Raw genomic sequence first — 14,348 nt, forward strand, 5'->3', positions numbered from 1 at the left:
CGTTCGGTTTCGGTACTACAAACAAGTACCCCTTGTTTAGTTGATGAGGTGAAACTGGAACAATGACGTGAGTCTGTACCAGTATTTGGATGGCATGGCTGATTTGAAGAATCTGTGAGCAGGGAGCTCTTGGAACTCCAGTCAGTAGCCCTGGGAAATAAGATTTATGACCCAGGGATCCTGGCACAAATTTGACCAGATCTGACTGAAGAATTGTAGGCGATGCTCCCACCTGACAGCCTTCCAGGCATTACGGTCCACAGTCATGCTGAAAACTTTGAGGAAGCAGAGCCTGAGCTCTGTTCCTGAGCACCTGCTGTTGCTGGTTTGCGTGGTTTACCTCTTGCTGCACTGGAGGACATAGAAGCACCTCTGGATTTGCCCTTGAATTTGGCCATCCGATATGACTGTAACTGAATAAGTCTTCTTGGTTGGGAGGGCTGCGGAAGGAAGATACGTAGATTACCCGCAGCCTGCCGTAGCTGTGGAGATCCTTTTGTTTAATTCATCTCTGAACAAGGCCTCTCCTGTGAATGGTAGGCCTTCCATGCCTTTCCTGGAATCCGCGTCAGCAGTCCACTGGCGTAGCTACAAGCCTCTGTGTGCCTACACAGCCATAGCGGTGGTGCTATTCCTTTATGGCTTCCACCATAAAGTTTGCAGAGTCCTGTATATGCTGTAGGAGTAAAACAATCTCCCCTATAGATAAGGAATTCAAACCCTCAATTAGGTTACCTGACCATTTTGCAATGGCTTTAGTGATCCACGCACATGCAATAGTGGGTCTCTGGGCCACCCCAGCAGCTGTGTAAAATGATTTGAGTGTAGTCTCAATTTTACAATCAGCCGTGTCTTTTAGGGAGGCTGCACCAGTAACAGGCAATACAATTTTTTGTGACAGCCTAGAGACTGATGCGTCCACTATCAGCTGATTTTCCCATTTTTTCCTATCCTCCAGAGGAAAAGTTTAGAGTAACCTTTTAGGGATCTGAAACTTATCAGGATTAACCCAAGGTTCTTCAAACAGGGTATTCGATTCCTTTGATGCAGGAAAAGTGACTGAGGACTTCTTTTTTACATTAAGATAAGATTCCTCACACTCCTTTGAAACCTTATCAGGAATATGCAGAAAACATCTAGAAGAGCCTCTATTCCCTGTGACAAAGCCGCAACCCCCCCCTCTGAGTCCACCTCCCCCTCCTCCATGTCTCCATGAGGCAGACTGCAGGATATGGGCCAGAGATCGCTTTTGCGGACAAATGGGAGGGGGTTGAGAAGCTGTCTTGGGGACTTAGTCTGTGTTCATAAACTCATCCACAGTCTGTTTTAAGTGTTGCGTCTCTTTCTCGTTGCGGGACAAGTTTGTAGAAAGAGTTGAGATCTTTCCTTTAAGAGAATTAACCCATTCCGGTTCAGCCCCACTAGTCTGTGAACCCTGAGTACCCAGTAGTGAGCCTCCTGGTGAAGAGGAACACTCTGAGGTACAAGACACATACTCTTTGCATGACATAATGTAATGTGACAGAGCGCACACACACACAGAGGAAAGGTTAAGCACAATAAACCCACAAAGAGCCCTTCAGGGAGACACAGATGTTTGGAGCCAGCCCTCACCGCGCCCTTATCGCTAATGCCAAGCTTAGCCGGGTCGCAGACTAAGTACCCTGATAGGGGACTTAGTACACTAGTAATCGCTACCCCCCTGCTATGACCCCTAGTACCGCTGAGGTAATTTGGAGTCACACAGGAGGAGCTGCGCGTCCCTGTCCTGTCAGCATCTGTGTCCACTGCAGGGGGAAAATGGCGCTGGTGAGCTGCCATACTGGCATAACAGCCTTAAAACGGTTTTCTCCATCCTCTCATAGTGAAGCCCCGCCCCTTCAATGGCGCGCGATCTTACCACTTTTTTTATACTGGCTGAGGAATCTGGTGCTTAAAATGGAGAAAACCGTTTTAAGGCTGTTGTGCCAGTATGGGTACTATGTACAGTGTACAGGGACGCAGTTGTGTACTGTGTCCAGAGACGCATTCCGCCCCATTAAGAAGCCGTGCGTCTTCGAACCCTTGGGACACCGGCTCTGTACTCGCCACTCTTCATTCTTCTGGCTCTGTTAGGGGTGGTGGCGTACTGCGGGACTGTACACTCGCAGTGATGGGCTTACGAATTGGTCCCTCAGGAGCTCAGTGTCCTGTCAGCGGGGAACGGGACCATTAACCCTTCAAGAGGTTGGGCCGTCCTCTACCCCCCTAAGTCCCATGAAACAGGCAGGCTGGTGCCATCCAGCCCTGCCTGAAAATAAACATATAAAATAAATGCAGAAAACTCTTCAAGAGCTTCCTTCAGCATGACCGGCTCCTCCGGGCACATTTTCTAAACTGAGTCTGGTAGGAAGGGCACAGAGGGAGGAACCAGCCCACACTATCAAATTCTTAAAGTGTCCATGGCTCCTAGTGGACCCGTGTATACCCTGTGGTACTAAATGGACCCCAGTATCCTCTAGGGCTTAAGATAAATTTAAAGTGCACTGGCTTTGGACCCCAACTTTACCCATCGTACTAAGTTTCCTCCAATATACCTTATGGATACTAGAGAAAACAGTTTTGATAGGTGTCTTCATAGAGCACGCTGACCTGTAGCGTAAATGCCTCGTCAGATGAACACACTGACACTTGTCAATCACAAGACAGAACTTTAAATGCTGCCTGTACAATCAACGATCTCTAGGACTGACTCAAGCTGCCATCCTCATGTGTACACAGAAACACTTCCTGGGACAGCGCCATAGCTTTAATTGGTGTTAGAAAGACTTGCTCAATACACCATAGAACACTTTCTAAATGAGACAATCCCTGCTTGCTTAGCAAGATAACCTATATTCAGTGGTTGACATATAAAATGGTTACCTATAAGGGGGATTCAGATATGATTTTGACCAATTAAAGTTTGAGGTAGCTAGGTCAATAAAATCTAGCATATCTCTGTGTGCATGGGCCAAGACACAGAAGCTGAAAAATCACAAATCAAATATCAAGATTTATTTTCCTATTGGCAACTGAATGTCAGGTCATAAAGATACATTGATCTGAAATCTATAAATCTATAGATAAACAAAATACAATATCCAAATTTCAGTATACAGGGGTATGTTTATTTCCCTAGTCTCGTTACCCTAGGTTATAAGGCTATTACTGAATTAGTACACAAAGCATCCAACACAGCCTGTTAGAATAATTTCTGGGACACAGATATCAAAGCCTGTCAATGCTTTTTTTTTTTCCTAGCAGAAACTAAAACTGAATATAGATAATCTAGATATGCTGGAATAACATAATTAAATATAGCAGTATGACTTTGCTCACATCTCCACAGTAACATGCTTTGCTATCAATCTTTACAACCTCAAATCCAGTTTTTTACAATAGGACAAAAAAAAAAAAAAAAAATCTTACCCCTTTCAGACTCGGATATCTCGGATCGGGAAACAGGGGACTTCAAGGACCCAGCCACAGCTGTCTTATCGCCTCCTTTAGAGCTTTCCTTCAATTTAGATTCCTTCAACAGATCTCTCTCTCTTGAGGGCTCCTTCTCTTTTTCCTTCTCTGCAGCCAGTTTTGATTCGGTATTCGCTGTAACAGACTTGGATTTTTCTTCCTTCTGAGACTTTTCTTCTTTTTTGATTTTTTCCTTCTCTTTGTCAGATTTTGGTGTTTTCTCCTTAACATCTCTCAGCTTTTCATCTTTGCTTGCCCGTTCTTCCTTTACTCTATCTTTTCCATCCTTTGCTGGTGCCTTCGTCTCTGGTGTTGCTGCTGGAGTCTTTTCCTTCTTATCTTTCTCCTTTTCTTTCCCAATTTTATCTTTGTCTTCTTTTTCTTTTAAAACTTTGCTATACAAGACAACCATGGGAGTTAACATGAATCGGTGTAAACCAATGTCAGATTAATAAGTGTATGAAAACTATATTTTAACAATCCAGCGTGTCATTTTAAACTCACAACACTATTTACAACAATACTTTGTGCCAGATTTAATTAGATATGGTAATTTACTGCACCAGGAAAAGTGTGGTGGTCTCGGGCTTTAACGCCCAGGGCTATTTAATTACAGTCTCATTTCGCTCGCATGGTAAATTATCCGCTAAAGTGCTTTAACCCGTAGATTCCGGGAGAAGTTCCCAGTGCTATGGGCTAACACATTTGTGGCACCTGCGATCAGGGTATTTAGAAATGATTTCTGTCCGAGCCTCCTTCAGACTCGAACAAAAATTTGCGTTAAGTACAGCCTGCGGGCTGATTGCAGGTTCTAACTGATTGGCCCCAGCAGGCCAATTAGCTCGCAGTTATTAAACATAGCTAATTGAATCCAGCCCTTTGTGTTTCGTCTTTTTCACTTTTTAATGGACAACATCTAAATTATGGCTGGTTACCCACTAACATAAGGAAAACACCCATAAGTCACAATTCCAGCAATTGCACTTTAATGATCCCCTTACAGAAAATACAAGTATATGGAGCAGGCAGCATACAAAAGATAACGACCCACCCAAACAGAAATAATTTTTGTACTCCTACAACATAAATCTTTGGTGTGTTCATAGGACTATGAGGACTTTTGTAGAATTGGACATAAGGGGGGTCATTCCGAGTCGTTCGCTCTGTAATTTTCTTCGCATCGCAGCGTTTTTCTGCTTAGTACGCATGCGCAATGTTCGCACTGCGACTGCGCCAAGTATTTTTGCTATGAAGATAGTTTTTTTACTCACGGCTTTTTCTTCGCTCCGGCGATCGTAATGTGATTGACAGGAAATGGGTGTTACTGGGCGGAAACACGGCGTTTTATGGGCGTGTGGATAAAAACGCTACCGTTTCCGGAAAAAACGCGGGAGTGGCTGGAGAAACGGGGGAGTGTCTGGGCGAACGCTGGGTGTGTTTGTGACGTCAAACCAGGAACGACAAGCACTGAACTGATCGCAGATGCCGAGTAAGTCTGAAGCTACTCTGAAACTGCTAAGTAGTTTGTAATCGCAATATTGCGAATACATCGTTCGCAATTTTAAGAAGCTAAGATTCACTCCCAGTAGGCGGAGGCTTAGCGTGTGTAACTCTGCTAAAATCGCCTTGCGAGCGAACAACTCGGAATGAGGGCCAAGGTCCGTACACATTAGACGACGTTGTCTAATGTTTCCCCTTCCGGGCCGGCGGCCGACTGTACACACTGAGCGATATGACCGCTCATATCGCTCAGTGACGTCAAGCCTCAGCCAGCCTTGCATGCAGGTCTTAGACGACAGTCCAGATCCTGCATGCATGCACTGGCGACAGCGACGATCGATGCCGAGCAGCGGGGCCGCGCATCGGTCGTCGCTGGCCGCATACACACTTGCCAATAAAATGAGGGAAGTCGCTCAGGGAGGGGGAAATGAGCGACGTCGCTCATTTTATCGGCAAGTGTGTATGGGCCTTTAATGTCCTTAAAGAAACAAATATTAGTTTATGTATCAAAAAAATTAGATTTGACTAAACAGTGAAAGAATAAAAGAACATACACATCGATGGGAGCCATCTCCCTTCTCTATCACTTCTATGATCTTCAAATGAATCTTGGATAAATGTGTACAGCATGGCACTAACAAGTCACTTTTTAAAAAGATCTGCAGCTAAATAAACATTTAATGCTAGTTTTATCTTCCTTTCTTCATATTTGAAAAAAGCTAGTTTTACAGTATAGCAGTCCTTTAAATAGTGTATAATTTATGCTAATGCAGTATCTGCAGAACTCCCCTTCTGAATCCAGCCATCTGGGTCACTTCAAACTGGCAAGTTTAAAATTAAGAGCATACAGTAAATTATAAATAAGTTTTGGTTCTACCGCTAGATCAACACTAAAACAATATATTTAGGGCTTTGTTTCACAAAGTACTTGGTCAGAGAAACTCAGGAATGCACAAAAGTTCAAACGCTCAGCTCCCACATTATAGCAGATTTAGACTGATTTAGGCGCATCACACTACATAAACCATGGAGGAGACCTGTACTACATACCTGTTTGCAGAGCTGTTTCCATTATTTGCAGTAACCTTTGGTGTTGTGCTTGCAGCTTTTGTAACAACTTTTTGAGCACTCTGAGATTTCTCCTTTAATTTTTCTTTCATAATGAAAAAACAAAAGAAACATAACATCAGACAATAAATATCACTTTGGCTATTTAAAAAAAAAAAAAACCACAAAAAATAAACTTTGAAAAACAACAGTATGCAGAATCCCTTTTCATAAATGTTGACTACCACGACTTTAGGGTGGCCAATCACGGGCCATATTTTTCAGTCCTGGGTATCGGGATTGAAAAATGATCAGATCCCGGGATTGGTTTCTTTTCAATGTGTCGTCCTCCCAACCCTGCCCAGCCCACATAACCAACCCTAATCTGAACAGGTGGGAGGGTGGGTCACTTACTGAGTGGAGGTGAGGTCCGGCGGGCAGCTAGCTGCGCAGCGTGACCTCTGACTTCACGTCACGCTGTGCAGTGCGCACAGCCAGCAGCAGGGAAAGCAGAGCAGGGGAAGCCAGGCAGAGTATTAGCATCCTGTGGACTCTCAACACTGCCCGGCATAGAAAAATGTAAAGTGGTGGCCAATCCCGAAATCCCCGGGATTGGGAGCTCCAATACAGATATGGAAGCCCGGCCAATTTTAGGCTGGGATCCCGCCGATCCTGATCCCAGGATTGGCCACCATACGGCGAATAATAAGAATTTACTTACCGATAATTCTATTTCTCGGAGTCCGTAGTGGATGCTGGGGTTCCTGAAAGGACCATGGGGAATAGCGGCTCCGCAGGAGACAGGGCACAAAAAGTAAAGCTTTAGGATCAGGTGGTGTGCACTGGCTCCTCCCCCTATGACCCTCCTCCAAGCCTCAGTTAGGATACTGTGCCCGGACGAGCGTACACAATAAGGAAGGATTTATGAATCCCGGGTAAGACTCATACCAGCCACACCAATCACACTGTACAACCTGTGATCTGAACCCAGTTAACAGTATGATAACAGCGGAGCCTCTGAAAGATGGCTCACAACAATAATAACCCGATTTTTGTAACTATGTACAAGTATTGCAGATAATCCGCACTTGGGATGGGCGCCCAGCATCCACTACGGACTCCGAGAAATAGAATTATCGGTAAGTAAATTCTTATTTTCTCTATCGTCCTAGTGGATGCTGGGGTTCCTGAAAGGACCATGGGGATTATACCAAAGCTCCCAAACGGGCGGGAGAGTGCGGATGACTCTGCAGCACCGAATGAGAGAACTCCAGGTCCTCCTTAGCCAGGTTATCAAATTTATAGGATTTTACAAACGTGTTTGCCCCTGACTAAATAGCCGCTCGGCAAAGTTGTAAAGCCGAGACCCCTCGGGCAGCCGCCCAAGATGAGCCCACCTTCCTTGTGGAATGGGCATTTACATATTTTGGCTGTGGCAGGCCTGCCACAGAATGTGCAAGCTGAATTGTATTACACATCCAACTAGCAAAAGTCTGCTTAGAAGCAAGAGCACCCAGTTTGTTGGGTGCATACAGGATAACAGCAAGTCAGTTTTCCTGACTCCAGCCGTCCTGGAACCTATATTTTCAGGGCCCTGACCACATCTAGCAACTTGGAGTCCTCCAAGTCCCTAGTAGGCGCAAGACACCACAATAAGCTGGTTCAGGTGAAACACTGACACCACCTTAGGGAGAGAACTGGGGACGAGTCCGCAGCTCTGCCCTGTCCGAATGGACAAACAGATATGGGCTTTTTTGAGAAAAAAACCACCAATTTGACACTCGCCTGGTCCAAGAGCATGTTCACTTTTCATGTGAGATGCTTCAAATCCACAGATTTGACTGGTTTTAAACCAATGTGTTTTGAGGAATCCCAGAACTACGTTGAGATCCCACAGTGCCACTGGAGGCACAAAAGGGGGTTGTATATGCAATACTCCCTTGACAAACTTCTGGACTTCAGGAACTGAAGCCAATTCTTTCTGGAAGAAAAATCGACAGGGCCGAAATTTGAACCTTAATGGACCCCAATTTGAGGCCCATAGACACTCCTGTTTGCAGGAAATGCAGGAATCGACCGAGTTGAAATTTCTTCGTGGGGCCTTCCTGGCCTCACACCACGCAACATATTTTCGCCACATGTGGTGATAATGTTGTGCGGTCACCTCCTTTCTGGCTTTGACCAGGGTAGGAATGACCTCTTCCTGAATGCCTTTTCCCTTAGGATCCGGCGTTCCACCGCCATGCCGTCAAACGCAGCTGTGGTAAGTCTTGGAACAGACATGGTACTTGCTGAAACAAGTCCCTTCTTAGCGGCAGAGGCCATAAGTCCTCTGTGAGCATCTCTTGAAGTTCCGGGTACCAAGTCCTTCTTGGCCAATCCGGAGCCATGAGTATAGTTCTTACTCCTCTACGTCTTATAATTCTCAGTACCTTAGGTATGAAAAGCAGAGGATGGAACACATACACCGACTGGTACACCCACGGTGTTACCAGAACGTCCACAGCTATTGCCTGAGGGTCTCTTAACCTGGCGCAATACCTGTCCCGTTTTTTGTTCAGACGGGACGCCATCATGTCCACCTTTGGTAATTCCCAACGGTTTACAATCATGTGGAAAACTTCCCCATGAAGTTCCCACTCTGCCGGGTGGAGGTCGTGCCTACTGAGGAAGTCTGCTTCCCAGTTTCCATTCCCGGAATGAAACACTGCTGACAGTGCTATCACATGATTTTCCGCCCAGCGAAAAGTCCTTGCAGTTTTTGCCACTGCCCTCCTGCTTCTTGTGCCGCCCTGTCTATTTACGTGGGCGACTGCCGTGATGTTTTATCCCACTGGATCAATACCGGCTGACCTTGAAGCAGAGGTCTTGCTAAGCTTAGAGCATTATAAATTTACCCTTAGCTATATTTATGTGGAGAAAAGTCTCCAGACTTGATCACACTCCCTGGAAATTTTTTCCTTGTGTGACTGCTCCCCAGCCTCTCGGGCTGGCCTCCGTGGTCACCAACATCCAAAACTGAATGCCGAATCTGCGGCCCTCTAGAAGATGAGCACTCTGTAACCACCACAGGAGAGACACCCTTGTCCTTGGATATAGGGTTATCCGCTGATGCATCTGAAGATGCGATCCGGACCATTTGTCCAGCAGATCCCACTGAAAAGTTCTTGCATGAAATCTGCCGACTGGAATTGCTTCGAAGGAAGTCACCATTTTTTTACCATGGCCCTTGTGCAATGATGCACTGATTTTAGGAGGTTCCTGACTAGCTCGGATAACTCCCTGGCTTTCTCTTCCGGGAGAAACACCTTTTTCTGGACTGTGTCCAGAATCATCCCTAAGCACAGGAGACTTGTTGTCGGGATCAGCTGCGATTTTGGAATATTTAGAATCCACCCCTGCTGTTGTAACAGTATCCGAGATAGTGCTACTCCGACCTCCAACTGTTTCCTGGACTTTGCCCTTATCAGGAGATCGTCCAAGTAAGGGATAATTAAGACGCCTTTTCTTCGAAGAAGAACCATCATTTCGGCCATTACCTTGGTAAAGACCCGGGGTGCCGTGGACAATCCAAACGGCAGCGTCTGAAACTGATAGTGACAGTTCTGTACCACGAACCTGAGGTACCCTTAGTGATAAGGGCAAATTTGGGACATGGAGGTAAGCATCCCTGATGTCTCGGGACACCATATAGTCCCCTTCTTCCCGGTTCGTTATCACTGCTCTGAGTGACTCCATCTTGATTTGAACCTTTGTAAGTGTTCAAATTTTTTTAGATTTAGAATAGGTCTCACCTAGCCTTCTGGCTTCAGTACCACAATATAGTGTGGAATAATACCCCTTTTCTTGTTGTAGGAGGGGTAATTTAATTATCACCTGCTGGGAATACAGCTCGTGAATTGTTTCCCATACTGCCTCCTTGTCGGAGGGAGACCTTGGTAAAGCAGACTTCAGGAGCCTGCGCAGGGGAAACGTCTCGACATTCCAATCTGTACCCCTGGGATACTACTTGTAGGATCCAGGGGTCCTGTACGGTCTCAGCGTCATGCTGAGAGCTTGTCAGAAGCGGTGGAACGCTTCTGTTCCTGGAAATGGGCTGCCTGCTGCAGTCTTCTTCCCTTTCCTCTATCCCTGGGCAGATATGACTCTTATAGGGACGAAAGGACTGAAGCTGAAAAGACGGTGTCTTTTTCTGCAGAGATGTGACTTAGGGTAAAAAACGGTGGATTTTCCAGCAGTTGCCGTGGCCACCAGGTCCGATGGACCGACCCCAAATAACTCCTCTTCCTTTATACGGCAATACACCTTTGTGCCGTTTGGAATCTGCATCACCTGACCACTGTCGTGTCCATAAACATCTTCTGGCAGATATGGACATCGCACTTACTCTTGATGCCAGAGTGCAAATATCCCTCTGTGCATCTCGCATATATAGAAATGCATCCTTTAAATGCTCTATAGTCAATAAAATACTGTCCCTGTCAAGGGTATCAATATTTTTAGTCAGGGAATCCGACCAAGCCACCCCAGCTCTGCACATCCAGGCTGAGGCGATCGCTGGTCGCAGTATAACACCAGTATGTGTGTATATACTTTTTATGATATTTTCCAGCCTCCTGTCAGCTGGCTCCTTGAGGACGGCCCTATCTATAGACGGTACCGCCACTTGTTCTGATAAGCGTGTGAGCGCCTTATCCACCCTAAGGGGTGTTTCCCAACGCGCCCTAACTTCTGGCGGGAAAGGGTATACCGCCCATATTTTCTATCGGGGGGAACCCACGCATCATCACACACTTCATTTAATTTATCTGATTCAGGAAAAACTACGGTAGTTTTTTCACATCCCACATAATACCCTCTTTTGTGGTACTTGTAGTATCAGAAATATGTAACACCTCCTTCATTGCCCTTAACGTGTGGCCCTAATAAGGAATACGTTTGTTTATTCACCGTCGACACTGGATTCAGTGTCCCTGTCTGTGTCTGTGTCGACCGACTAAAGTAAACGGGCGTTTTAAAACCCCTGACGGTGTTTTTGAGACGTCTGGACCGGTACTAATTGTTTGTCGGCCGTCTCATGTCGTCAACCGACCTTGCCGCGTGTTGACATTATCACGTAATTCCCTAAATAAGCCATCCATTCCGGTGTCGACTCCCTAGAGAGTGACATCACCATTACAGGCAATTGCTCCGCCTCCTCACCAACATCGTCCTCATACATGTCGACACACACGTACCGACACACAGCACACACACAGGGAATGCTCTGATAGAGGACAGGACCTACTAGCCCTTTGGAGAGACAGAGGGAGAGTTTGCCAGCACACACCAAAAACGCTGTAATTATATAGGGACAACCTTATATAAGTGTTTTCCCTTATAGCATCTTTTTTATATATTTCTAACGCCAAATTAGTGCCCCCCCTCTCTGTTTTAACCCTGTTTCTGTAGTGCAGTGCAGGGGAGAGCCTGGGAGCCTTCCCTCCAGCCTTTCTGTGAGGGAAAATGGCGCTGTGTGCTGAGGAGATAGGCCCCGCCCCTTTTTCGGCGGCCTCGTCTCCCGCTCTTAACGGATTCTGGCAGGGGTTAAATATCTCCATATAGCCCCCGGAGGCTATATGTGAGGTATTTTTAGCCAAAAATAGGTTTTCATTGCCTCCCAGGGCGCCCCCCTTCCAGCGCCCTGCACCCTCAGTGACTGCCGTGTGAAGTGTGCTGAGAGGAAATGGCGCACAGCTGCAGTGCTGTGCGCTACCTTAAGAAGACTGAGGAGTCTTCATGCCGCCGATTCTGGACCTTCTTCTTGTTTCAGCATCTGCAAGGGGGCCGGCGGCGAGGCTCCGGTGACCATCCAGGCTGTACCTGTGATCGTCCCTCTGGAGCTAATGTCCAGTAGCCAAAGAAGCCAATCCATCCTGCACGCAGGTGAGTTCACTTCTTCTCCCCTAAGTCCCTCGTTGCAGTGATCCTGTTGCCAGCAGGACTCACTGTAAAATAAAAAACCTAAGCTAAACTTTTCTAAGCAGCTCTTTAGGAGAGCCACCTAGATTGCACCCTTCTCGGCCGGGCACAAAAATCTAACTGAGGCTTGGAGGAGGGTCATAGGGGGAGGAGCCAGTGCACACCACCTGATCCTAAAGCTTTACTTTTTGTGCCCTGTCTCCTGCGGAGCCGCTATTCCCCATGGTCCTTTCAGGAACCCCAGCATCCACTAGGACGATAGAGAAATATTGAATATATTGGGGAAAGAGGGCCTGAACTGCACACCCTAGCTACTTATACTGTAGTTTGTGTTTCAACCTACTGTACATATGAAAATCATGATCATTATAACCTTTTCGGTATAATCATACACCAGACTATAATCTTACAAAATCTCTGACTTTGTGCAAATGTACATAGAAGAATTTATACTGTTTTGAAGACAAAGGATGGTCACACCAAATATTGATATGATTTAATAGAGATTCTCTTCTGTTAAAAAAAATGTTTCCTTAAAAGACAGTTTCTTGATTCTTGCTGTTGCCAACTTGTCACTTATGAGCCACAAAAACCACCAATACAGACTACAGACTGCTCAAAATGGCGATTGGACAACACCCAGGTTGCCCTATATAAGCATGAAAAATTTGTGGGAATGCGATGACACCACCCCTTATCCACTCAATTGGTCAGTTCACGGAAGAAAACTAGGTGAATTTGAATAGTTGCGATAAAACCAAAGCGAAAATAGTAGTTTTCATCTGATGACTCCAACAACCGGAATCTTACGATAAACCCGATATCACTCCTAATTAGGAACCCCCTATGTCTAGCATTAAGTTTTAGCTGTGTTTATTACAGTTAGAAACATCAGTTGTTTCAGTTAAATTTCCTTTTATAACAGCAGTGGATTTATCTGTGGAAAGGTTGTCCAATTAGAGTGTTAGAGAAATATCTGTGTCTCTACCCCTTTAGCTCTTTGCTGCTGAGGATTATTCACCCTTGTGCAGAGTCCATTCTCTAACATCAGTGCTCATCGGGTGTAGAATGAGTGGCCGGCGATTGGGATCCAGGTGCCCAGCATACCGGTGCCGGGATCCCGACCGCCGGCATGCCAGCAGCGGGGCGAGCGCAAATGAGCCCCTTGCGGACTCGCCACACTGCGGGCACGTTTATTCTCCCTCCAGAGGGGTCATGGACCCCCAAGAGAGAGAATAGTTGTCGGTATGTCGGATGTCGGGATTACGGCGCCAATATACTGAGCGCTGGGATCCCAACAGCCGGCATACTGAATACCACCCGTGCTCATCACATTCCAACATCAAAATAACTACATTTTCTATGCCTTACCCATATAAATTATACCTCTTTTAGAAGATTTTCTATTTTTAGAAAGTACTATTAGTCGTCTTACTCCAACACGTCAAAAGAAATTAACCCAAATACCCAAAAAAGAGCGTTTTTTACTGAAATTTCAAGAAAAAAAAGCAAATAAAAGCATCTCCTCTTATAAATACACAAATAAATACTTTTTGGTTCTTGTTTAGTCAATGATCTACCTTTCCAAAATAGTCAAAAGCAGGATTGTAAAGTCTTTACAAAACAATCTGCACATGAAATAAAAAAGTTAATGTTGGCCGACCATTTTATAAACTAGACAACATACTGCTTTAAACGAGGGACAATTTTTTTTTTTTTAAATTAGGCACAAGAAGTCAGAGGTAAGCGCTTTTGATACACTGTCTGTGAAAAATTGTGTGTTTTTCCATAGTACTGAGTAAAATTGTCTAATTATCACCAAACAATTGCTGCTAAAGGGGTCACATACTGCAATTTGAAAGAGTTGATGCGCTTTCCTCAAATGTGGGTAACCGCAAACGTGACCATGTCTTGTGCCCATATCACGGTAATTGTCCGGTAATTACTAAACAATAAGGGTTCACTCTCTTTCTAAAATGGATGAACCTGATTTTATGAATGCCAGATTGAGAAGGGGGTGGGGGGAGATATTTCCCCATCCATGCATTTCATGACATTTCTGTAGTGCAGGGTGTTTTGCCTGTTGATCACACGTCACCAGGTAATTATATTTAAGAGGTCACATAGTTTGAAAGAGGATTCCCCTCACGGTTCCCTCATCTCTCTAGGTGCTAGGGCTGCAGAGATAAAGAAAATTAAATTCCTTTTCCCCCTCTATCAGGTATTACTCTGAAGCAAACAATGAAAGGGGTTGAAGAACTAAACACAATACTCATTTAATAGGTAAACTTTGACAAAAGGCTGCTTTATTACAAAAAATGCAGACTGGAACATGCGCAATTACAATT

The 14,348-nt window shown here is 45.4% G+C and overlaps 1 protein-coding gene across 3 annotated transcripts in view; it reads right to left on the minus strand.

The window, feature by feature from the left end:
• THOC2 (THO complex subunit 2) overlaps positions 1-14,348 on the minus strand; it is a 479,267-nt gene that overhangs the window by 122,967 nt on the left and 341,952 nt on the right. For all 3 annotated transcript variants that reach the window (XR_010183065.1, XM_063937241.1, XM_063937242.1), the window contains exons 30-31: positions 6,043-6,145; positions 3,451-3,887 (exon numbers count right to left, since the gene is read on the minus strand). Coding sequence is in view for 2 of the 3 variants with exons in the window: in XM_063937241.1 (XP_063793311.1) it covers positions 3,451-3,887; positions 6,043-6,145 (540 nt within the window). In the remaining variant the exon portion in view is untranslated. The remainder of the gene's footprint in view (positions 1-3,450; positions 3,888-6,042; positions 6,146-14,348) is intronic.

This window comes from Pseudophryne corroboree, chromosome 8 (genome assembly GCF_028390025.1).
Source record: "Pseudophryne corroboree isolate aPseCor3 chromosome 8, aPseCor3.hap2, whole genome shotgun sequence".
Classification (NCBI taxonomy): domain Eukaryota; kingdom Metazoa; phylum Chordata; class Amphibia; order Anura; family Myobatrachidae; genus Pseudophryne; species Pseudophryne corroboree.